At 35.0% G+C, this 25,843-nt stretch overlaps 2 protein-coding genes across 2 annotated transcripts in view; one reads left to right on the top strand and one right to left on the bottom strand.

The window, feature by feature from the left end:
• The window catches only part of MCM8 (minichromosome maintenance 8 homologous recombination repair factor), a 38,901-nt gene extending 35,549 nt beyond the window's left edge, over positions 1 to 3,352 (bottom strand). Inside the window, exon 1 of the mRNA XM_003758202.4 lies at positions 3,159 to 3,352. The gene's annotated coding sequence lies outside the window, so the exon portion shown is untranslated. The remainder of the gene's footprint in view (positions 1 to 3,158) is intronic.
• A 99-nt stretch (positions 3,353 to 3,451) lies between these two features.
• On the top strand, positions 3,452 to 25,179 carry TRMT6 (tRNA methyltransferase 6). The gene is made up of 11 exons (XM_003758209.4): positions 3,452 to 3,701; positions 13,494 to 13,621; positions 14,458 to 14,567; positions 15,902 to 15,993; positions 16,088 to 16,171; positions 16,347 to 16,471; positions 16,940 to 17,298; positions 18,052 to 18,137; positions 19,065 to 19,167; positions 19,327 to 19,413; positions 22,806 to 25,179. Exons 1-11 carry the CDS (start codon positions 3,547 to 3,549, stop codon positions 22,983 to 22,985), a joined length of 1,509 nt encoding a protein of 502 aa, XP_003758257.2. The 5' UTR covers positions 3,452 to 3,546; the 3' UTR covers positions 22,986 to 25,179.
• The last annotated feature ends 664 nt before the right edge of the window (positions 25,180 to 25,843 follow it).

Genomic DNA, 25,843 nt, shown 5'->3' on the forward strand with positions numbered 1-25,843 from the left:
ACTCTCATATGAAGTCACTTGGGCTAAGTGGCCCTAATAACCCTAATAAACACATAAGTAATATGCCCATACTTTTCTATTGCCTTGATTCATTTTCACCCTATGAATAATCTCTATTACTGATTAGATAAGTCTCTGTCCAACTGCAGTGACTGATACCTCTAGTCTAGTAGCTGATTATCACTTCAAACCCTCACTTAATTAAGAAACTTCTCTATTCCAGCAAGGGGGAAAATCTCTTCCAGCACATTTGATGTTATCTGTCCCTATAAAGTCCATCTTTAAACTGTAAACTTTCCCACTTACATCCCACTGTGAACTAATACCTTCCTAAGATCTTGCCACTCTCTCACATGAATGACCCTGTCCTTACATGGCTAATCTCTGGGGAAAATGTGTGTATGTGTATTGCTTTTATTTTTGCTTATTTGTTGTGTTGCATAGTAATAAAAATCATGCTTACTTCAGCTTTCTGAGAGTTAATCTTTTGTAAATCCTCAAACTTAGGGTCCCTTTTCTAACCTGAGTTGTGAAGCCAGATAGTGTACCTGATATAGTAGGAAATGTACAAAGTAAATGACAGCCTAAGACTTTTACTGGTAAATGACAATGATAATGCTTGAAACTACGTATCTCATGGCTTTTTTTTTTTTTTGAGAATAGCACCAGTACCTTAACGTACTACATAAATATGAACTATTAGTTTTAATACATTGTTCCAGCACATGAAAACATTGTTTTACACTATGTAGACTTCCATAGAAAATATGCATTGAGATAATTCTTTTTGAAAAATGAGAAGGAACAGAACAGGCAGGCTTTTGCAGAAGATTTTTCTACAGCAGACTATGACTTCAATATCACAAAACTGGCTAATATCCCTTAATTTTCAATTGTTAAAAAAAAAAAAAAAAAAATTGCTTTGGTGGAGCAAAACAAGACATTGCCATGCAATAACTGTCATTATATCTTCCTCTTCCCTTTTATAACTCAAACTCCCAAGGAAAAAAACCCAAAATAAAACTGTATATTCTCATTGTTTCCACTTCAATTCAGTCTTTCCTCAGACCCTTGCATTCTAACATGTCTCTACCAATCAATTTAACTGACTCTCCTCAAGGTCACCAATAATTTCTTTCTTGCTAAATCCAGTAGCTTTTTCTGTCTTCAGCCTTTTTGGTGAATCTGTAGCAATTGACACTATAGAAAATTGATCATGTCATTCTCAATAATTTTTCCTCCTTGGGTTTTATTCTATAGTGGGTAATCTCCTATCTATTGGACCAATCCTGTTCTCCTTTGTTGGATCATTATCCACATCCTACAGCTATATGCCAGATAAGAGTTCTTTCTACATTTTATGTCAGTAACCTCATCTGTTCCCAAAGATTCAATTTTTTTTTTCTGAGACAACTGGGGTTAAGAGACTTGCCCAGGACACACAGCTAGGAAGTGTTAAGTATCTGAGGTCACCTTTGAACTCAGGACTTCAGGACTGGTACTCTATCCATTGTGGCAACTAGCTGCCCTCAAATATTTTTTCTAAGTAGATGACTCCAAAATCAATCTATCTGCTGCCTGAGCTTCAGGCCTGCATCTTCAACTGCCTGTTTGACATCTCTATCTAAATATCTCATAAGCATCAAACTCTACATTTCCCTAAATAGCCTACATTATCTTTGACCTCTCATAATTTTTGTTGAAGATACTTCCATTATTCCAGAAATATACATTCACAATGTAAATTCTATCTTCAATTATTCACTTCCTTATTCCATATTGCTAAGTCTTGCTAATTACACCTCAACATCTTTCAGTTCTTCTCTTATTCACACCATAACCATCAGGCTCTCATCCCCTTACCTCTACATCTAAGCTCTTCCCTCTCCCATATATCAGCTACCAAGCTGGAATTCCTTTGTCTAATAGCAGGATTGCAACTGCTGCTTTTTTGGATTCATATATCAAGTGATATATTTTTTATCATTTGTTTGTTATTCCTTATATGTTAGTCAGGAAGAATTTACTGAACATTTATTATATGCAAAGTACTGTCCTAAGATCTGGGGATAAAAAGATAAAATGGTCCCTGTACTCCAGAAGTTCACATTCTAGAGGAAGACAATATGAAAATGACTATAAGTATCTTTGCTTTTTTAGATATGCATTGTAATTAATGAATTATAGCTTCAAGAAACTTTCAGTTGCTTTTATGATAAAATATTAACTCTTCTGACATTGGTCTAGATCTAACTTCCCAATCTATATAGAAAAAGGTAAGGAGATTAAGAATATTAAATAACCACATTAGGAAATGCAGATGGATGGGAAGTTTATGGATTAGTCTCTTTAGTATACCTTAGAAGGGCATACCCTAGATAGTGAGGTGGCCCAGATGTTAAATGGAAGAGGGGGAAAATTACAATCAGGAAAATGCAGGAACTTGCAATAATCCAAATTCTTCTAAAATTTATCTTTTTAAAAATATCAACATTCTCCTAGTAATTTTATGCACCTGTAAATCATGGTACTCCCCAATCAAAATTAAAGGTAACATAATGGGAGACACAGAGATGTAAGATAGGCATGTGTTTACGCTGTAGTGTATAAACAAAGGTAACTTACCTTTGTACAAGAAGTGGAATAAAAGATATCATCTAGGGAAAGGGAGAGTGGGCAAGCTGAGAATATATGGTCAAATGCAGTGCTAAGTTGACAAAAACAATATAGCTAAAAACCTTTAACTTTTAAAAATGTATTGTAAAAATTGTATTTTAATATTAGTTTGCATTATAATCCTATTTTATTTGATGCATTTGAAAACATTATTTTGAGGAGCCCACAGGCTTCCCCAGCTTGATGAATCAGAACCTCCGACCTAAAAGGAGGCCTAAAGCAAATCAGGGAGTTTTAAATTGAAAAATGTGTAGGCCCAAGTGGCGGATTCAAGATGAATGAATTCTCGAGGAGTTTGCGTGCTTAGGGATGGGGGTGTGGGGCGAAGAGGGAAAGGGAGAGGGAATGGGAGGCCACTGGCAAAAGAAGAAATAAAGATCAAGTCTGGCTTTCCCAAGGCACGACTACGGTCCCTATGCCCTCCCGTAGAGGCCCCGCGCGATCCCAGCCGCTTCCACCCCAGATCCTCGGGGCCTTCTCACCCTCCCCGCAGAATCTCAAAGGGACTGCTCAGGGACCGCAGGAGGACGTTAGAAAACTCAAACCGGGCCTCCGCGGCACTGCCCGGCGAGACTCCTCCGCGAGGGAGAGGCGCAGTCTAAGCCCGGTAACTTGAGAGAATCCCAGCCTCCAAGCCGCCCTCTCCGGCCCGGAGTTCTTTTTTCGCGCCGGAATGACGCCCTTCCGCCTAAGGAAGGCAGAGAAGGAAAGGGAGGGACTAGAGCAAATTGGAGCCAATCGGAGGCACAGCCAGACGGAAGTTGGAAGGCGGCTGAGCCACCCATGCCGGAAAGCGGAAGCGGCGTGCTCGGGGCTTGTCTTGGAGAACTGGCGGCGCGGTTGTGTCTGCTTGGGGCTTCCTGAGGGCTGATGGAAGGCACGAAAGGAGAGGGGCAGCCTGGAGGAGGCACCATGGCAAACAACGCGGAGCAACCTCGCCAACAGGACCACCTCGTTAGGGATGGGGATTTTGTGGTGTTGAAGAGAGAGGACGTGTTCAAAGCCGTGCAAGTGCAGCGAAGAAAGTGAGTAAAAGTGCCCCGGACTGAGGAGGAGGAGGAGAACCCCTTCGGTACCGTCCTTTCGGGCTCTCGCTCCTGAAGGCCCAGCCACCGCCGCCGCCTCCTGGGCCACCCTGTGTAAGACAAGCACCCCTGTACTTCTGCACTTCACACACGGGCCAGGAGGGGAGCGGGCAGTGGCCTTTGCCGCCCTCATCACCCAGCGGTCCTGGAGGTGCACGCTGTGTAGCCGTGGGATCTGGCCCAATGCTGGGCCGGGGAGGGAGAAAGTGGTGCCATTACCTGTCAGCCACTGGGGCCTCTTCGTTTCTCCGGGAGCGATCTCCCCAGTTCTCAGTCTTTCTCTATGTCTCAACCCTGGTCTTATACTGGGGGACTGCGGTTTACATGTCGATGTCCTTCTCAGACATTTTGCCCTGCCCCTTCGTCAACCTCCTGTACTTCAGCCACCCGTATCTTCACTGCTTCCCGGCTGCACGTGAGGATTCATACCTTTCTTTTCCCTATCATCTATAAGTATTCCATTGAGGTGATCTGGAATTCAGAAATTCCTTTAATGATAGCCTTCTGCCATCAGTCCCTGGGCTTCACTCCTACACCCATACTTCAACCTTCTTTTGCCTTACAGTCCACACCCTCTCAGTGCTCATAGGGCTTGCCACTTTGAGCTTAAGATACTCTTTTTAATTCATTTATTCGCTTTCTTCTCTTCTCAGTCACTCACTGTTTTCTACTTCTTGCCCTCTTGATCTACTGCCACTCGTATCTGGTCAAACTTCAGCTCTGAGTTACCTCTACCCCCTGTCTCTTTGGTGCCAGAGAACTACATTGGGAAGTCACACAACTCTGTTGGCTGGGTCCACCGTGAATTTATCATTTATCAAATGGGCTTTCAAGTTGCATAGTGTAATAGAGCAATTACTTTGGAGTCAGAGGACCTCTATTCAATCTCACCTCTATTTGTGAATATGGGCAAGTCATTTTTCTTCTCTTAACCTCAAAGTTTTCTTATATATGAAGTGAGGAGATTGGACCAGATTATTTTTAAAGAGAAGGGATAGAAAGTTGTAGAGAGGCAAATTTAAATTTAGGCTAAATGTTAACAGAAACATCTTAATAATCAAGCTATGCAAAAGTGAAATGATCTACCTGTAGAGTAGAGGTAAGGTGCTTCTTATTGAAGGATTTCAATCAAAGATTGAGTGATTGTTTATATATAAATATATCATAAAGGAGATTCTTGTTCATTTATGGGTTAGCTTAGATAGTTTTTAATGTCCTTTTGAATTCTGAGGATCTTTGAATCTTCCTTTTCGTTTCAGGTATTACCATCTACCTTGCTGCCTCTTCATCCTCCTCCTTGTCCTTTAAGGTGGATGTTCCTCTGGTCAACTTCTCTCTCTACACTTTCTACTTAGGCAATTTCATTTATTTCTTCACCTTCAAATGTAACTTCTTTGTAGAAGACTCCCATGGGCAGTCCTGAGATGTGAGAGGGGTATGAGAAACCAACATGTCCAGCTGGCACCTGACCAAGAATAATTTCTACCACCATTGCAGATTATCATTTAATTTCTGATTTAAATCCTCCAGTGAGAGAAATACTCTTGTCTTTATTCTGAACTCCAAACTTCATGGAGGAAATGGCACCTGAGATCAGTTTAATTCAGCAAATGTTTGCTAAGCATCTGCCTTGTCTCAGGCACTTTACTAGGCACTTGGGATTCAAAGATAAAAATGGAATAATTGTCCCTACTCCAAGAAGCTTGTATTCAGCTTCATTAGTGGGATGGGAGGATGTGGAAACAACATGTGCATAGCCAAGTAAATGCTAAATACAAAGTAACTTAGGATAGTGATACTAACATCTTAGGACATCCAGAAAGACCTCTTATGGACAGACCCATTTAAGCTGAGCTTGGAAGGAATCTAGGGGTTCTGAGGCGAAAGTGAGGAGAAAGAAAATCCCAAGCATAGTAAGAGAGCCTGTACAAAAGGCACAGAGATGAGAGATCCACTGTCATGTATGGGAGACACCAAGTAGTTCAGTTTGCCTGGAACAGAGTGCTAGAGGCGGAATAACAAGCAGTCAGTTTGGAAGGGCAGGTTAGGAGACAGATTGTGAAGGGCTTTAAATGCCAAACAGAGGAGTGTATGTTTTATCCTAGAGATAGTAGAGCTCATTAGATCATAGATTTAAGCTGGAAAGGAGTCCATCTAATCAGTAAGTATTAAGTGTCTACCCTGCCTACACAAGAGATATATAAAGAAAGGTAAAAGACAATTCCTGCCCTGAAGGATCTCACAATCTAAAAGGGGGAGACAACAAGTAAACACCTAGGTACAAACAGGTGTTCAATAGAGGGAAGACAGTAAATTAGGAGGGATTGAGAAAGTTTTCCTACAAAAGATGGCATTTTAGCTTGAACATGAAAAAAGCCAGGAAAAGGAAATGAGGAGGAGCATTCCTGGCTGGAGTACAGCCTATGAATATGCCTGGAGCCAAGGTGATAGAGTATCTAGTTTGAGGAGCAGCTAGAAGGCCAATGTCACTGGATCTAAGAGTATATGAGGACAGTGTCATAAGATTAGAAAGGTGGGGAAAGGTGCTAGATTATGAACACTTTTTTTTTTTTTTTTTTGCTAAGGCAATTGGGGTCATACAGTTAGGAAATATTAAGTGTGTGAGGCCAGATTTGAATTCAGGTCCTCCTGACTTTAGGACTGGTGTTCTATCCATTGTGCCACCTAGCTGCCCTAGTTTTGGTGTTTTTGAACACCAAATAGAGGACTTTATATTTGATCCTGGAGGTGAAAGGGAGCTTCTGAAGTTTATTATAGTGAGATGATGTAGTCAGATTTCTACTTTTGGAAAATCACTTTAGTATTTGAATGGAAGATGAATTGGAATGGATAGAGACCTTTTATTTAGTTCAGGAGTTAGATTGCAAAAGGCATTAACGATAAAAAAAAAAAGCTACCCCCTTATCTAGTTTAATTTCTTCATTATACAAATAAAGAATAACATTCCCAAGACCATACAGATAATGAGTAACAGAAATGGGAACTATTGAAGCTTTTTTGAATAGAGGTCAAGCCTATGTGGTCAGAGAAGGAGAGAGGACTGGAACACCTTCTGAAAATTGTGAGGCTCCTTTAATGACCCCAAGCTTCTCATGAAAATGCAGGCTTCTCTTATTGATAGTAATATTATACCACTATTAAATATATGGCAGCATGACTTTGAAAACAACTACCTCAGTAGAATTAGAAATAGTTCACACAGAGGACAATGGAGAGATTCATGGTAGTTTTGAACAGACCTCAGCATATAAATGATAAAGAACTTTAAAGTACAGGAATAAAAGACATATTCAAGGAAGTGTATGAAGGGAAGACAAGATGGCCTGGTCCTTGGGAAAAATATACTTAATCAAGAATTATACAGAATAAGCATTTTGCTTATTGATGGGACCTTCCAAATTGAAGAGATCACAGAACCATTCAAATATTTGAGATTGGAAAGGGACAGTTTATAGGAGAAATGAAAGTACTTTGTTTTGGACCATGTTAGATTTGAGATACTCATGAGACAACCAGTTGGAATTCCCAGTAGATAGTTGGTGATACAGTATTAAATTAATAAGAGAAAATAGGGCTGAGTTGTCATCTACATGAAGGTAATAAAATGATCCTGTGAAAACTAATGAGATCACAGTGAAAAAGGAGCATATAACCTTTGGGATATACCCATATGTAGGGTATGGGATGAGGATAATAATCCTGACCAGGAGAATGAGAATTTTCGGACAAGTAAGAAATCAGTCAATTTTTAAGGAATCTTAGTGTAATTCTGTTTGTCCAGAGTACCTTCTCTCCCCAAAGATTCCCTTCAGTCTTACCTGATAGAGCCCATGCTTTTGTATCTTTCTAATTCATTAGTTTACATATATTTTTGCTAGAACATAAGCTATATGAGGGCAGGAATTTTATTTTAGCCTTTTCTCTCCTTCGCCCTAACTTCATGTTCCATATACAGTGAATTTTCAATAAATGCATGAATTAAGGGTAATAATGTATTATTTATTAATGTAGTTATTTATTAATATTATTAATGTATTATGGTGATTTATGGAACCTTATCCCTCCTGCATCGGTAGTAACTTCTGAACCAAAAAATCACATATGCTGTGCAAAAAAAATTGGTGTTTTTTTTTAATCCCCTGTTATTCCATATTTGACTTGCCTTCCCAGGTAAATTGTATGCCTTTTAAGGGCCAGAATTTATCTTCTACAGAATCTAGTAAGGTGTCTTGCACATATTAGTAAATTTTAAAATTTGATCTTTGATGTCAGAAAACTAGAAACTTTTAATATTAAGATACAGCCAAGTTACCTGTGAATTTCTTTGAAATGTTAATGAATCTATAGTTGTATCAAGGTATGGCCAGTAGGCTGTTATTATATATTGAATTATCTTAGTTGGGAATTTTGAAAAGAAAGCTTTCTTTTGGTTCCTGATCAGTAGAAGGAAGTAAATGAAGGAGAAGTACCTATTCTTAGTATAAAAGAAGTGTTAAAAATTGTAAATGAAGACAACTCATAGAGATAAAACCCAAGAAGAAATTAAATAAGAACAAAGATATTTACTATCATTGGCTTTTTTAAAAAAATTTATTTAATAGCCTTTTATTTACAGGTTATATGTATGGGTAACTTTACAGCATTAACAATTGCCAAACCTCTTGTTCCAATTTTTCACCTCTTACCCTCCACCCCCTTCCCCAGATGGCAGGATGACCAGTAGATGTTAAATATATTAAAATATAAATTAGATACACAATAAATATACATGACCAAACCGTTATTTTGCTGTACAAAAAGCATCAGACTCTGAAATATTGTACAATTAGCTTGTGAAGGAAATCAAAAATGCAGGTGGACATAAATATAGGGATTGGGAATTCAATGTAATGGTTTTTAGTCATCACCCAGAGTTCTTTCTCTGGGCGTAACTGGTTCAGTTCATTACTGCTCCATTGGAAATGATTTGGTTGATCTCATTGCTGAGGATGGCCAGGTCCATCAGAACTGGTCATCATATAGTATTGTTGTTGAAGTATATATAATGATCTCCTGGTCCTGCTCATTTCACTCAGCATCAGTTCGTGTAAGTCTCTCCAGGCCTTTCTGAAATCATCCTGTTGGTCATTTCTTACAGAACAATAATATTCCATAATATTCATATACCACAATTTATTCAGCCATTCTCCAACTGATGGGCATCCACTCAGTTTCTATCATTGGCTTTTAAAACATTGTCATTTTGTAGCTTCCTCATTTGTAATTTTATTAAGCCACTGTTTCTTGTTAGATCCATCTAAAACCTAAAGATGGGCTGTGCAAAAGGGAAATGGGAAAAATGCTGTGTCTCCCTAACACAAATAATCTGAGCCATGAGAAATCCCAGAGGAAGAAAGAGTAGTAGTTATAGAAGAAAGATGGGAATCAAGTTGGCAGAGCATCAGTCCTGAAGTCAGGAGGATCCAAGTTCAAATCTGGCCTCGGACACTTCCTAGGTGTGTGACCTTGGGCAAGTCAGTTAACCTCAATTGCCTCAGCCAAAAAAAAGAAAATAAATTTAGACTTGCCATAAGGAAAAATTTCCCAACAACCAGATGGCAATTAAAGGGGGGAAGGGGAAAAGAATTAGTGAGGCAGTAGAGTAGTACAGCATCAGACTTGGCAAGATTCGTCCATTCCAGATACTTAGAGCTGTAAGACTTTGGATCTGTGACCCTTAACTTTTTTCTGCCTCAGTTTCCTCAACTGTAAAATGAGGATAATAATAGAACCAGAATTGCTGTGTGGATAAATATTTGTAAAGTGCTTTGTAAACTTTACTGTATCGAGTTAATCATTATTATTTTTATGGTTAGACAACTATTTCTTCAAAATGTTATGAAAGACATTAGTTTCAGGCATGGGTTGTACTAGGTGGCTTCTGAGGGCCTTTCCAATTCAAAATGAGCCACTTAGCTGCCCCATATTTTCTTCTTTTAAAAAAAAATTAATAATTTATTTTTCCAAATATGAAGATCCTTCATATTCATAGATCTAGAAGTCTTTGCAAAATCTTGTGTTCTAAATCTATTTTCAGGGCAGTTAGGTAACTCAGTGGATAGAGCACCAGCACTGGTATTAGGAGGACTTGGCAGTTTGCCACCAAAATAAAAACTATTCTTCCTCCCTTTGTTCCTTGTTCAACCTTATTCTGATTCAAGCAGAAAAGTCTGATCTCTTCTTTATAAACAACAACATTTAATATTACTAATATTATACATAATATAAATATAATAATAAAGTACTTGAAGAGAGTTCTTAACCTTAGACTTTGTGGATTAAAGCTAACATTGTAGAATGAATTTAAACCTGTAACACTGTTTCTTACATCTTATTACTTGTTCCTAATTTTTGTTCTTTTCAATAAGAAAAGGAAAAAAACTGCATTGTTTTCTGTGTATTATTGTCTATTTAAAAAACAGTATCCATAATTTGCAACCAAGAAAAAACCCCAAAACAAAGCAAGTAGTAATTGATTCTCAGTTGTTTTTCTTTTTTAATCAATGAAACACAGAAAACTTAAGTCACTTTTCCTTAAGTTTACTCCCTGGACCCTCAAAGAATTCAAGACTTAGATTTTGCTGAGACTTAAAATCATTTATCTCTGCAGGGAAGGGGTTGACTAAGAAAACTGGGAATGGGGTAATGGGAAATATACAAATATTATTATTTTTTAGAATTAATTATTTGTTACAAAAGAGGAATATAGATAAAGGAAGTTCTGCTTAACCAGATGCTGTTGACCCCATTTATCTTTTGAGAAGCCTGAATTATCTTGAGAAACATTGGATCACGGTATTGGACTGGAAGTCAAAAAACAAGCATTAAAATTATAGTAATTATTTTGAAAGAATCACACACACAGCATATTTATCCCAGTTTCCCCATAATGATAAGAAACCATACTGTTCTCACTTCACATTACCTCTGAATCATTTAGTTAATTAAAACTTATTAAGCTTCTACTATGTGCTGATCACTGTGCTTAATAAGCACAAGTCTTCTTGCTACCTAAAAATGTATTTAAAGATGAATGAATGAATGAATTACATTGAACTACTCAGACTGAAAATATTCAATATATTCACAATCTAAGATTTTTTTTGAAAGCCAGTTTATTCATTTTAATTCAGTATATGAAACATCAAATATAAAAAAAAATTTGGATCCTTATTATAGGCATCTGTTGGTAAATATAAGGGCAGCATGATAAATCAAAAAGAGTGCTAGATGAGTAGTTGAGAAAACATCCTATTTTTTTTTTTGATATATAGATATATCTATAATGTCTATATTCAGTTTCTTAATCTATAAAAATAAAATAGCACCTGTCTCCCTGGATTGTTGTGAGACTCAAATGAGATGTCTATAAAAAGCACTGTAAACTTTAGCATTATATAAATGTAAGTTATTTCTAGGTGGCACAGCAGATCAAAATGTTAAACATTGAATTGGAAGACCCAAATTCAAATCTACTTTCAGATATTTACTGGCTATGTGACTTGGGCAAGTCATTTACTCTGTTTCCTTATCTGTAAATTGGAAATAACTATATTAATCATCTGCCTGTTGTTAGTGCTAATCGGAATAAAATGAAATATTTTAAAAATGCTTTTCAAACCTTAAAATATTAGATAAATGCTAGCTATTCTATACATCTCCTTTTGTCTCAATTTTCTTGTCTGTAAAAGAAGAGGGTTCGAATAGGTGACCACTAAGATTTCTTTCAGTTTTTTATATATATAGCTATACCCAGAAATATTGTGGCTTCAATTTCAGATACCACAATATAGAGAATATTGCAATAAAGTGCATCACAAATTATTTTGTTTCCCACTGCATATAAGAGTTATGTTTATACTATACTTTAGTCTGTTAAGTGTATAGTAATAATATGTCTAAACAACAATGCACACATTTGATTTTTAAAATGCTTTATTGCTTAAAAAAATGCTGTCATCTGAGCCTTCAGTGAGTCAATCTTTTTTGTTGGTAGATCTTGCCTCAATGTTAATGGTTGCTGACTGGTCCTAGTGGCATAAGCTGTGGTAATTTCATCAGATAACACAGTGATGAAGTTTGCGACATCGATCAATTCTTCCTTTCATGAAAGATTTCTCTGTAGCATGTGATGTTATTTAATAGCATTTTACCTATGGTAGAACTTTCAAGTTTAAAGTTAGTTCTTTCAAATCCTATTGCTGCTTTATCAAATAAGTTCATGTCATAGTCTTCAGTATTGTGTCTCTGGGAGTAGGTATGTGTTGGGAGAGAGATGGGGGAATGGCCAGGTTGGTGGAGCAGTCCAAACACAAACGATATTTTCAGTTAAATTTGTTGTTTTATATAAGTGTGTTTCATAGAAACAATTACAATAGTAACATCACATATCACAGATCATCTTAACAGATAAAATGTTGAAAAAATTTGTGACATTTGCCAGTGTAATACAGAGACATGCTAAAACACATATATTGAAAAATAGTGCCAATAGACTTGTTGCAGAGTTGACACAAATCTTCACTTTGTTAAAAACACACACACACACATACGCATACACACAACAACGTACTATAATTTCTGCAAACTGTTGTGAAATGAAATGCCTATTAATCCTATTGCTCTTTATTCAGACAGTCAATAACTTATTATTATTGGCTAGCCCTATATTAAATACTAAAGACGAAAACATAAAAAAAGTCTTCTCTTCAAACTAAAAAATCATTTAATCACCAAGAATTTATTAAATGTCTACTGTATGCAAGGACTGTGCTAAGTAGTAAGGAAACAAAGATAAAAGTGAAACATTCAGAGAATTTATATGCCATCCCTAGCTGCTTCATCTTACAGCATTATTATAAGAATTTCCATTTGTCTCTGATTTGCGGTGAAAAACACTTATATATATATATGAAGATTTCCAAATTTTTCCATTAAGTTGCCAGCAACTCATTGTTGGATCCATTTCCGATATTTATATAGTAGCAATGATACTTGTAAATACATATGTATTAGATGATATAGATAGTTACTTGCCTGAGGAGAAGGGAAGATTTTAAACTATATAATTTTATAAAGTCCTTTCTACTCCTGTGATTCCAGAAGAACAAATGTTATTTTAAATGAATAGAAATTGTATTATTTCCTCCCCAGCCAACCCCAACTCTGTTTTTCTGCTCTTGCATTGTTTAATTTTACAAAGGCCTAATGCTTTTATGTAATATAGTAATATTGTTTGCTTATTCATACCCTTTGTTGTTTACTTCATTTTTCAATTTCTTCTTTTCCCTATTCAAAAAAACTCAGGTTTTTGGGCCCCTGATTGCCCATTGTAGTCAGGGATGATTTTGTAGGATTTTTTTGTTCATAGGAACCAATTGAATAAAAAAGAATTGTAAACTTGTTTAGAATTGTCTTTTTTCACATTTTGTAGAGATATAATGAAAAGAACGCTTAGTCTGGAATCTGAGGACCTACATAAATATCCCACCTCTGATATTTACTACTTGTTTGACCTTTAACAAATCCCTAAATCTCTGTAGGCCTCAGTTTCCTCATCTATAAAGTGAAGGGGTTGGACTAAATAGCCTCCTAACTCTCTTCTACCCTAGGTTTATGATACTACAACTAGCTTATTTGACTAATAACTATCTTCTTTTTAATCTCTTTCAGAAAAGTCACTTTTGAGAAACAGTGGTTTTTTTTGGATAATGTTATTGGACATAGTTATGGAACTACATTTGAAGTATCTAGTGGAGGGAACCTTCAACCCAAGAAAATGATGGAAGAGATCACTTCAGGTATGTCTTGTTTTTCAAGTATGGAAAAATAGTTTCTTAATCAAAAAGACCTCACAAATTAGAGGTTTTTGAAGAATCTACCACCTACATTTATCTTTACTTTGCTTCTAAAATTCTATTTTAAGAAATTCCAAATTAGTTTGTATTGTAGTACCAATATAATACAATAATGCTGAATTAGGTGGCAAATTTAGGTTCTAGTCTCAACCTTTCCACTAACTAGCTATATAATCTTGGATAAATAACGTGATAAATAACGTCTCTCTCTCACACACACACACATACACACACTCACTTACTTTATCCCAGTTGCACCTATAACATGAGGCAGTTTGATCTGATAAATTAATGGAATGGATAGGAGACTTAACCTTGTGCCAAGAAGACCTAAATTATTTTTAAGGTCTAATCCATTTTTTATTATTATTAATTTGGAGAGAAGAAATAAGTAACTTTCATCAGTGTTTTAAAACTAGCTTTTCATGTATTATTTAACCTCATAAGCATTGATTTTAGAGGCATTGTGTTGTAAAGCACAGAGAGATGACCTCACATAGTCAGGAAGTTCTGACTTCTCATCTCGTCTTCGACACATCCAGGTTATGTGACACTTGGGAAATCACTTAGCCACTCAATGGTCCAGGCAACTCTCAGAAACTACAATTGTAGAGAAGGTGCTTATCTGCATCGGTGAAGAAATTCTTCACCTGTCCTGATGAAATCATAGGTCAAGTTTTTTAAAAGCAATCTTAAACGTGAAAAATTTGTCCTATGAATTAAAAGTTTATAATGTTACTTTAGGACAAGAATATAATGAATCAATCTCTTTCCTTTAGAAACTAAAGAAGCTGGTATTGATAATCGAAATATAGTTGATGATGGAAAGTCTCAGAAACTTACTCAAGATGACATAAAAGCTTTGAAGGACAAGGGCATTAAAGGAGAGGTAATATGAGAGTTTGCCCAGATATACTTAGGGATTTGCTTGGTGTTTAGTGAATTAAGGCACACAACTTTAGGTGAAGCATAAACACTGTTATTGTTATTACCTCTTCTCTTAATAAACATGTCAAGAAAGGCCTTCAATTAAAAGTATCAGAGAAAGCTCTTTTCTCCTATGGGAAACTTAAATGTTTGTTTCATTATTATTGACCCCCACATTCCTTAGCATGAATCTATCCTTGGCCTTCTTTCTTCTCATTCTCTCATTTCTTTTCCTCTTAATAATCTAACCTTCTTCCATGAATTAAATTGTCATCTTTACATAGATGATGCCCAAATATACATACCTGTCCCCCGAATGCCAATCACTTGTCAGCTGCTTGTTCATCTCCACTTGTCATCCCATTAGCATTTCAGATTCAACATGGCTGAAAGAGAACTCATATTCTTCCTTTTCAAACTCATCCTTCTTCCAAATTTTCCCAAATTTTGCCAAATTCATGGCATCACTTTTCTTCCAGTTACCCAAATTCATAATCTCATGATCATCCTTGACTTTTCTTTTCCTTTTATTCCTCTTCTGTATTTAGCTGCCAAGTCTTGTCTTTTCTTTTGCAATATCCCTTACATCCATTCCCTTTTATTCATTCATCTGGACTATTTTAGTAGCTTCTAAATTGTTTTTCTTCATTCTACTTTATTCTTTCTAAGTCACAAATCTGATCATGTTGCTCCTTTGCTCAAAAGCTGTCAGTAGTTCCTTGTTTCCTTAGAATAAAAAAAAGTCTGTCTGTTGAGAACTTTCCTTAATCTATTTCCAAAATAACTTTCCATCCATATTTCCCATTATTCCTCCTTATTACATTTATGTTTCAAACAAACTGAATTTTCCAGCTTTCACATCTGTGCATTTGTATAGACTTTCCTGGCTTGGCTTGCACTCCCTTTTCATCTCTGCTTCATAGAGAATCAATTCAGATATTGCCTCCTCCATGAAACCTTCCCTGGTATCCTTATCTTCCTTGCCATTTATTAATGTTCTCTCTTCCCTTAAATCATCTTCTATTTACTTATCTCTGTATATATGTAATTTTTCCAGCTTCATGAGGTTTTTGTATGGTATAGTTTTCATTTTCCTATTTCTGGCATCCAGCACAGTGTTTTGTACATTGTTGTTGCTTAATGTTTGTTGAGTCAAATTGAATTAATACTTTGGTTTTTATGAGGCGAGAGGATCCAGGATTAGACCTTTGTAAATGTACTAAAACCCTTTTTCCTTTGTCTAATAATTTCAACTATTTGGTGTGCAATATGGAATAACTATTACTTTTCTTATAGGAAATTGTTCAGCAGTTAATTGAAAATAGTACAACATTCCGAGATAAGACTGAATTCGCCCAAGATAAATATATAAAGAAGAAGAAGAAAAAGTAAGAACTGTATTAGTAAGTTGCAAGTAGAAATAAGATAAGTTCAAAACAATTATTCTCTACAAAAGGAGTTTTTTGTGTGTTTTATCTTTAGATATGAAGCAGTCATTACTGTTGTGAAGCCATCAACCCGTATTCTTTCAATTATGTATTATGCAAGAGAACCAGGAAAAATTAAGTAAGCCATATTTCCTTTAAAAATGGAAGACTTGGGGAACAGGAAGTAGTTTATTGTAATAAAGTCATGATTTTGAATAAACTTGGGAATACAAAATACCACTTCATGACTTCTAAATTCTTAGGTATTTTTTGAAATGTAAGTAACAGTAATGGGATCATTTTTTCCTCCTTAGCTACATGCGATATGATACACTGGCCCAGATGTTGACTTTGGGAAATATCCATGCTGGCAACAAAATGATTGTCATGGAAACTTGTGCAGGCTTGGTGCTGGGTGCTGTAATGGAGCGGATGGGAGGTAAGAAAGTTCCAGATTTTAAGCACTTCACACTTATATTTAAGATAAAACATTTTGAATTGTGTTGACAGCAGGTCTGAGTACCATATGGTGCCTTAATTTCAAAATATTTTGGAAATGTTTTGAATTCTTACTTGGAATCAGAAAGTTAGCCACTGTGTTCTCTCCTTCTCTGAGGCAAGGTGACTTAAGATGATACAGATTTCATATTTGGCCTATTTAAACCTCTCTAGGAAAACAGATTCTTAAAAACTCCTTGGAAGGAACCATGGAGTGAGCATCTTTTCCATGCTGAGACCAACTAAGCTTTATCATGTTTTGAAATTGAGATTATTCAGTAAAATTTCTTTGTTTCATATGAACTTAGGGGATTGCAAATTGTTTTTCCCAGGATATTTTATACTAAAACTAACTCTCAATGGATTATTTCATCTTCATATATCAAAGATGTATCTTCTTTATTTTCAGGTTTTGGATCAATCATCCAGATGTATCCTGGAGGTGGTCCTGTTCGAGCAGCAACAACTTGTTTTGGATTTCCAAAATCTTTCTTTAATAGTCTTTATGAATTTCCCCTTGGCAAAGTGAACAGTCTTCTAAATGGAACATTTTCTTCCAAAGCTTTGCCTTCAGAATCCAAAGACAGTATTTCAGTAGAAGAAAACAATGGTGTTCTTCTTGATGACCTACAGACTTCTCCAAAGGAGATGGAAGAAAATATTATTGAAGTTATAGAAAATAACCATCCTCAACAAGAAACAATGGAAGTTATTTCTCAAGAGCCAGAATATAAGGATCAGAAAGAAAGAGGAAATAAAAAAGACTATGTAAGAGTCCCATCTTCTCATGATGTTTCTCCTTTATGCTCCTATACCTTTAGTGCAATCATAAATGTCACAATTATTGGAGAAAACTTTTTTGGATATTTAAGAGAATTCTGTGGTATACTGGAGAAAAATCCCCCACACTTTAGATTTGGAATCAAGGGACCTCAATTTGAATCTTCCCTTCTGTTTTTTTAATTTATGGGACCTTCAGCAGCTCACTTCATTTCACTGTTCCTTAGTTTCCTCATCCATAGAGAATTAGATTGGGTTAATAAAAAGAGCGATAGTAATCTTGTGACAATGAGCAAATCAGTTCTTTAAGTCCCAGTTTCTTCATCTGAAAAATGAATATAATGACCTACATCACAGGATTATTGTGAGGATCAACTGAGATAATATATGCAGAGCACTTTTCAAACTATAAAGAGCAGTGCAAATGTCAGGATTTGTAATTAAAATGAAGAGGTCCGAATTGATATTTTCTAATCCTAGATGTGTGCCCCATGACCTGTAAGTATTTTAGTATAGTTCCTGACATATATTAGGTACTTAATAGATGTTTGTTGACATAACTGTGCAAGTTATTAGGATATATTCCCCTGCTATATTTTAGTATTTTTATTACTGCTTCCTAAATTACATCTTTTTACTATTGTGAACTGCCTGAATTGGCAAAGAACAAATTGGAGATCCCGTAAAGTGTCTGGGTCAGCAGTTGATTGAGTTAAATTTTTTTTTTCTTAATCTTTCAAGATTCAGGAATTCCAAAAAAAACAAGAACAACAGAAGAAAAGACAAATAGAAGCTGCTGCTCTACTGAATGAAAGAAATGCAGATGGGTGAGTGTGGGTAATATTACTCATCAAGTGCACAAAGCTTATTAACATTGGTCATACTCCAGCAAAACAGATGGCTTATTTTTTTTTTTTTTTTTTTTTAAATTTTATTCTGGTTATCCTGCTACTTGCTCATCAGCATTATTGCCAGTTTGTTGCTTTGAAGGAGTTACTTTGGCTGCAAGAAAATTTAAACTGCTCTTGATTAATTATTTAGCAGTCTGGTTCTACCAGCAGTTCTGTTTTTTTTTTTTTTTTTTTTCTTCTTCTTCTTGATTATTCCACTTAGGTCTTAGTGGTTGAATAGAAAGAATGATGCTGTGGAAAGAGTACTTTGGTTCAAGACCATTTTAAATGGTGATTGATTAGTTTTCTAATTATTTGGAGAAAACCTTTAAAAGATAGTCTTCAACTTTAAATAGTACTTAAGAGTTGCGAAAAACCAATAGTGAGAACTAAGCCTTAATATTGAAAAAGTAGCAGACCTTGAGGGCAGTTGGGTGGCACAGCAGATAGAGTATTGGGCTTGGAACCAAGAAGACTCATCTTACTGGGTTCAAGTCCAGCCTCGGACATTTGCTAACTATGTGACCCTGAACAAAGCACTTAACCCTATTTGCTTCAGTTTCCTCAAGGTAACCTCCAGGTAAAATGACCTGGAAAAGACAGTGACAAACAATTTCACTATCTTTGTTCCAAATGGGATCACAAAGAGTTGGAAGTGACTCAAATGACTGAACAACAACAACAACAACAAAAACAATAACAACCCTGGAGTACTCTGTTAGTTTGAATTTCCAGAAAGCTACTTAAATGATTTCTTTTGTGTATTTGTATAATGGAATGCATGTAATAATTTTTAAGTCTTATCAAAATAGTGTATTCTACTTGACAAAAATATTTTGTCTTCATTTGTTTTTCCTTTTTCAGTTTAATTATAGCCAGTCGATACCACCCAACACCCCTGGCTCTTTCTTTGCTGGAATTTGTTGCTTCTTCAAGACCTTTTGTTATCTACTGTCATTATAAAGAGGTAATGCCATACTAATTTGACATGGATTTTTCTGTATGGCTGAGTAAATAATAGATTGAGTGCTGAAGATTTGGGATAATGCAAAAACCTATTAACTTCTGTTCTTGAATTTCTGTCCAGTAAATATTACTTAAATTGTATTTTTTCTTTATCCTTCAGCCTCTGGTAGAGTGCTATACAAAATTAAGAGAAAGAGGAGGAGTTATTAATCTCAGGCTATCAGAAACCTGGCTTAGAAATTATCAGGTATGTATTTAAATAAATTGCAATGTGAAATAAGAAAATACATATTGTCCTTAATATATAAATATTTTCACTTTTGTCTCCAAATCTCTCTTACATCTGATTTCTTTACCCATATGGCTATTACCTAGTTCAAGCTGTTGTCATCTCTCACTTGGACTATTATCTTGCACATAGTAGTCTTCTTACCATTCTCCCTGTTTCAAGATTTCCCACTCCAATTTAACCTATACAGTACTGCCAAAAGAGTTTTTTAAGTGCAGGCCAAACTACATCATTTTCCTACCTAATAAATTCCAGTAGTTCTCCCTCGCCTTCAAGATGAAATATGTCTTTTATTTGGTTTTTAAAAAACCCTTCACAATCAGTCTTAACAACCTTATGATGGAAAGCTTCTTTTCTTGTGTTCTACAGTCCAGCCAAACCACCTTCCTACTATTCCTCACACATTATACTCCCATTTCATACCTATTTTTGTCCAAGCTGTCCCCTGTTCTTGGTGTGCACTCTCTTCTTACCTTTGCTTCTTAAAATCCCTTCTTTCCTTCAAAACTCTGTTCAAGCATAAAGTTTACTTTATGAAGACTGTCCTTATTATACAAGCTGTTAGTGCCTTCTTGCCCTAAATTTATCCTATATTTATATGTATATTTTTAGTATGAAAATTTGTTTACATGTATATCGCTGTATAAAACATATAGTCCTTGAAAAACGAGAACTATTTAATTTGTCTTTTTATCCCCAGAACCTAGACATACATCAGGTGTTTAATAGGTGCTTCTTCATTGATCAAGTATTGTAGAATGTGCAGTAATTCAAATTTCTGAATTAAATTCTTCATAATTTAGTTGACTAATTCTGTTTCGCAGTATCTGTCACATAATTCCTTTTCATTCCATAAGTTATGTAGTTACCATTCAGCTTCAGACTTACATCACCTAGACTATTGCAGTATCCCTCTCTGATTTCCCTACTTCTGGCTATGTCTCCCTCCCTTTGCCCTTACAATCATCTTTCATAGAGCTGCCAAATAATCTTCTGAAAACACGTCTACCTGTGGGATATGCCTCCCCAAACATCTCCTGGAACTCTTTATTGCCATTAAGTTAAAACATAATTTGTCACTGTGGCATTCAACACTTCTCAGTTTTACTCTAGAGTCCCTGTCCAGACTTATTTCACATTGTTCTCTCCTTGCACTCTGGTCTAGCCTTCCATCTTACATGGGTCTAAAGGTTTCCTCAGATCAACACAGGGTCCGCCTCCTATGAAAAGTTTTTTCTTCTCTTCCTAGTTGATATAGTGCTGTGCAATTAAGTGGGAGCAAAGTAAATGTATTAAGTTTATTGACTTGTACAATAAATCTTACATCTTAAAAAAAAGCTCAGCATCTTTAACTATTATATAGTATGTCACTTTATTTTTTTACATGATTTAGCATTGAATTCATGAGATTTTTTAATGCGTTTTTAAATCCTTCATTATGAAACCACATTTTAAATCATTTTGTATATTGTGTATCTTTGACAAAGAGCCCATCTGTCTTTAATTGTAATTCATAGTTTCTCAGTGGAGTTTGTTAGGCAACTTCCTATGCCATGGAAGTATATTTATCTCTACCTCTGATAAATAATCTTTTTGTGATGTATGGAATGATATAAAGAGATAAAAAAGCATGGTAGTCTTTCTACTTTCACAGAATTTTGTTTATTTGTTTTTATTTAGACATATGCTCTTTGCCCAGTAAAATTTAAGTTTCTCATGGGGAAAATACTGTTTCATTTTGTCTTTGTATCTCCAAAACCTTGCATAGTTTATAGTAGGTATTTAATGAGAATATGAATATGAATATGTTGAACTCATATAATGACAATAATAATTCATTCACATAGTACTTTGAAGTTTATAGATCACCTTTAGTTTTGAATTTGCTTTGTAGTAAGCATATTTGGAGGGCAGCTAGGTGCCACAGTGGATAAGAGTCCTGGGCTGGGAGTTAGTAGGACTCATCTTCCTGAGTTCATATCTGGCCTAAGATACTACCTAACGGTATGACCCTGGACAAGTCATTTAACTCTGCCTCATTTCATTGTAAAATGAGCTGAAGAAAGAAATATCAGAGTAATATTTTTGCCAAGAGAATCCCAAATGGGGTCACAGAGAGTTCCAGATATAACTGAAACAAACCATAAAGCACATTTGGAGATTTGTAAAGCACCTTTAGAATTGTCAAATTTTAGAACCTTTTTTTGTGTCATAGACTCCTTTGGCAAAAATCTGGTAAAATCTATGGATACTTTCTCAGAATAATGTTTTTAGAAAATGCATAGGATTTCAAAGGAAACCAATTAAGTTATCAATATTGAAAAAATTAACAAATTCATATTCCTTTGAAAACTATCTACCTTATACTCCAGCATAAGAACCCCTGACATAGTCAGATCTTCATTACAAATAATCCTCATATCTTAAAAAAATAAATTTAGTTACATGCTAGCATAACCACTGTCACCCATCCCCTTAATAATAGAAAAACAATTAAGCGAAACTCTTGGGCATATGACTTTGATAGTATATTCATCATTCTTCCTCATTTGGAGTACATCAACTCTGTCCTGAAAAGAATGAAGTATTTTTCATCTTGACTCTGCTGGAACCAAGGTTGCTCAGACCTCCGAAATGGGCCTTAGAAATCCAAGGACAGTTAGAAAGCAGTATAAAAAGCATTTTCCCTTTTTATTGTAAAAAGTAGTCTTTCTATTTAAATAGTGCAGCACTGAAATTTTATTAATTTTCAAAAGAAATATCAGTAGAAGTCATTTTTTGTCCTTTTCTATCTTTTACCCCTTTCTATTTGTATCTTTGGTGTCGCTCATTAAGTGACCTGGACTTTAAAAGTCAGAAGTCTTGATTATAATTTCAATGTTGATAGTAGTAGCAAATGTGACTTTTTAAAAAAATTATTTACTTTTATTTTTCCCCAGTTACATGTAAAAAAATTTTTAACATTAATTTTAAGAACTTTTCCATATTCCTTTCCTCCCCCCCCCCCCCCCCCCCCCCCCCCCCCCCCCCATTGAAAAGGGCCAGCAATTCAATACAGGTTATACACAGGTAATTAAAGCACTGTGATCCTAAACAAAATAATCTTTCCTGGGCCATAGTTTCTATCTCCTTGCCCTATAGAGTAAATTGAAGGGAAATACTTTGTAAATCTTAAAGTGCCTTAGAATTGTTAGTTCTTATTTCATGTAGAAGAAACTGGAATAGAAGATTTTTGATTTTTGAATAAGATTATTCCAGAAAATTAATTTAATACAATGTTTTAAAATTTATATTTGAATCTTAATTTATCTTGGTCAACTTAGAAAATTTAACACTTTTCTTTTGCTTAGGTTCTGCCAGATCGAAGTCATCCCAAACTGATGATGAGTGGAGGTGGGGGATATCTTCTCTCAGGCATCACTGTTGCCAACGATAAACAAAAACCAGAGTCCTGTACAGTAGAATTAGAGAAGAATGAAGAGCCAATAGCTAAAAAGCAGAAAGTTGAGGAATCTGAAGATCTACCTTGATTTTACTTAAAAGGAGTCTATGAATTAGCGATTCATATATTAACATGCCATTACCAGTTGCTCCTTGGTACCCTAAGAGCATGTTTACACAGCCAGTCTTGGAAACCTGGATGTGTTCATGTATTTTAAAGAAGATTTTCCCAGTTAATACCTGGTTGTTGGGAAGGAAGAAAAAAGACCTCTGAGCCACTTTATGGACAGAGGTGTTAGATCCATCATGGCATGAAGGTGCCAAGAAAACCAAAGCCTTTCGGCATGACATGGAATTAAGTTTGACTTAACCAAGTTCACTTGTGTGTCTTAAAATTGTGTGTCAATTAGTATCTTAAAAATTCAGATAAAGTAAGAAAAATAATCTCAACACATTTTGTATATAGAACTCAACTGGTTTTAATCAATTGAAAAGTATTCATATACACATAAATGTGTATTTGAAAGAATTTATGGAAGAAAAGTTTAAACAGTGTGGGAGGTTTTATATAATTTGCATACCAAATATTTCTTATCTCCAGTGGTATTATGTACATTTTAAGATTGTATTGGTTTTTATTATTTTTAATATTTGACAACTTGAAGTTGTAAATATTTGTTTTATCATTGTCTATCATGGTATATAGAAGGGTTGTGGTGGGATTATTTAGTTTTTTGTTAATTTTCAAAAGACTTTCATTCTTCATTTCCAATAAAACTACTCTAACTTTTCTCTCAGTATTAAAATTGAGAGGGATTTTTTTTGTATTTTTTTTCACGAGGAATCTTTCTTATAAAAGGGCAAATGGGCCATAAATCTTAAAATGTGACAATAAAATGATGAGACTTTTTCACATGATTTATAAAACTAAAACTAGTCTCATCTAGTTTCTCACCTCAATCCAATACATTTTAAAGAGTTTTCTGTTTCATGACTATAAGTTAATATAGTCAATGATAGTAACATGCCAGTTTGCTGTCTAAGCATAATTGGGTAGTTAGATTTTTAAAATTTTTAATAAATTGGCCCTGATTTCATTATTGATTTGCAACTGATTTTCAGATTATGCCCAAGACAGATGATCTGTCTTCATAGTTTTTGAATATGTTATTGATATAGTATGGTTATTAATATTTATTTAAATATTAATAATTTATTATTAGTGTTATCTTAACTGTGAAATTCTCATGAGAAAAAGAAGTTGGGATATTCTTGATTAGGCTTATGTTATTTAAACTGCTAGATCTATACTTTGTATTCTGATAATGGTAAATGATAGTTATCAACAAATACACATCTTGTTCTTTTTTTATCTTGGCTAGCAATGCATTTCATACTGAGACTTAGCTTAATGTTAAAGTAAATCTTTGTTTTTCTAATGCCACTATCTGAGTACATTGTGAAACATGGGCTAGGATGAATAGAGAAGACATTTGCCTGGCTAGAGATTCCAATATTGCAAGTATTTATTAATTGTCCTATGTGAGGTAATAAGGGTACAAAGACAAAACAAGTACAGTTCCTGACCTCAAAGAACTTAATTCTACTGGAATGTATTATTCTTGTTAACTTGCGGGCATGGTTCATAAATCTGATAGATCAGATTACAGTAACTTGTGTAGTGCACAATGACTACCCTTTAAAAATTATTTATTTACTTATTTTGTAATCATTTATTATCTTTCTTTCCTACTGCTCTCCCTGCTTTCCCAATTAAACAATAAAAAAAGCACGAAAAATAAAATGTTTACAGTCTAGCAAAATAATTCCACATTGATTATGGGCAAAAGTTTGTCTCATTTTTTCATTTTAAATCTCATTTTTCTGGCAAGAGGTGGGTGGCATATTTCCTCTTTAGTATTCTGGATTAATGGTTTATCATCACATTGGTCATAGTTCTGAAGTCTTTCAGATTTTTTTAGTCTCAACGATGTTATCCTCGAATAAATTCTGGTTCTGCTCACTTCACTTTTCTTCATTTCATAAAGATCTTGCTAGTTTTCCTTTGAAACTTTCCGTTTCAATATTTGTTATGGTACAATAATATTTTGCATACACATATCATAATTTATCTAGCCATTTTCTAGTAGAAGGGCACCCTCCTTTATTTCTAGTTTGGGCATACTACAAAAAGAGAAATTATAAATACATTTTTGTACATATAAATCCTTTTTCTCTCTTTGGCATTACTGAGTCTAAGTATATGTAGTTTTCTAACTATTGGGACTAACTTTTGCTTTCCAAAATGATTCGAATAATTTATTGCTCTCTGAACAATGCACTCATCTGTCCATTTTATCCAAAGTCCCTGCAACAATTGACTTTTAAAAATTTTTAGTTGTTGTCTTTACAAAAGTGAGAGACGTGAGGTAGAACCTCACAATTCTTAAGTTATAGGGATTTGGAGAAACTTTTTTTCATGTAGTTGTTGATAGCTTGGATTTATTACTTAGAATACTGCATGTTGATATCCTTTCATCCATTGGGAATGACCCTTCAAAATGGTTACATTTTTTAAAATAGTAGTTTTTCTCACTTTAAGCCTTTGCTATTTATTCCTTATCTAGAACTATTTATAGTCTAAATTCATTTATTACCCAATATTACCATTATTTCTGGGGAGGAAGGTTTGGGTAGGTGGTAATGATTTAAAGGCTGAATGTTCAACCAAAGCATAAAGTTGGAACTGAAATAACTGGTACCAGCACTATTTTTCTTGTATATATGATTTGTGCCATCCTTTTGTGTGAATGACAAAGTTAATGTAGAAAAGCTGCAGAAAATGTGGAAATATATATAGTTCAGACTAGTCATTTTTGTGGTTCATTTGTTCCAGTCATGACCCCATTTGGAATGTTCTTAGCAAAGATATAAGAATAATTCGCTA

The sequence above is a fragment of the Sarcophilus harrisii genome, chromosome 2 (assembly GCF_902635505.1).
Source record: "Sarcophilus harrisii chromosome 2, mSarHar1.11, whole genome shotgun sequence".
NCBI classification, from domain to species: domain Eukaryota; kingdom Metazoa; phylum Chordata; class Mammalia; order Dasyuromorphia; family Dasyuridae; genus Sarcophilus; species Sarcophilus harrisii.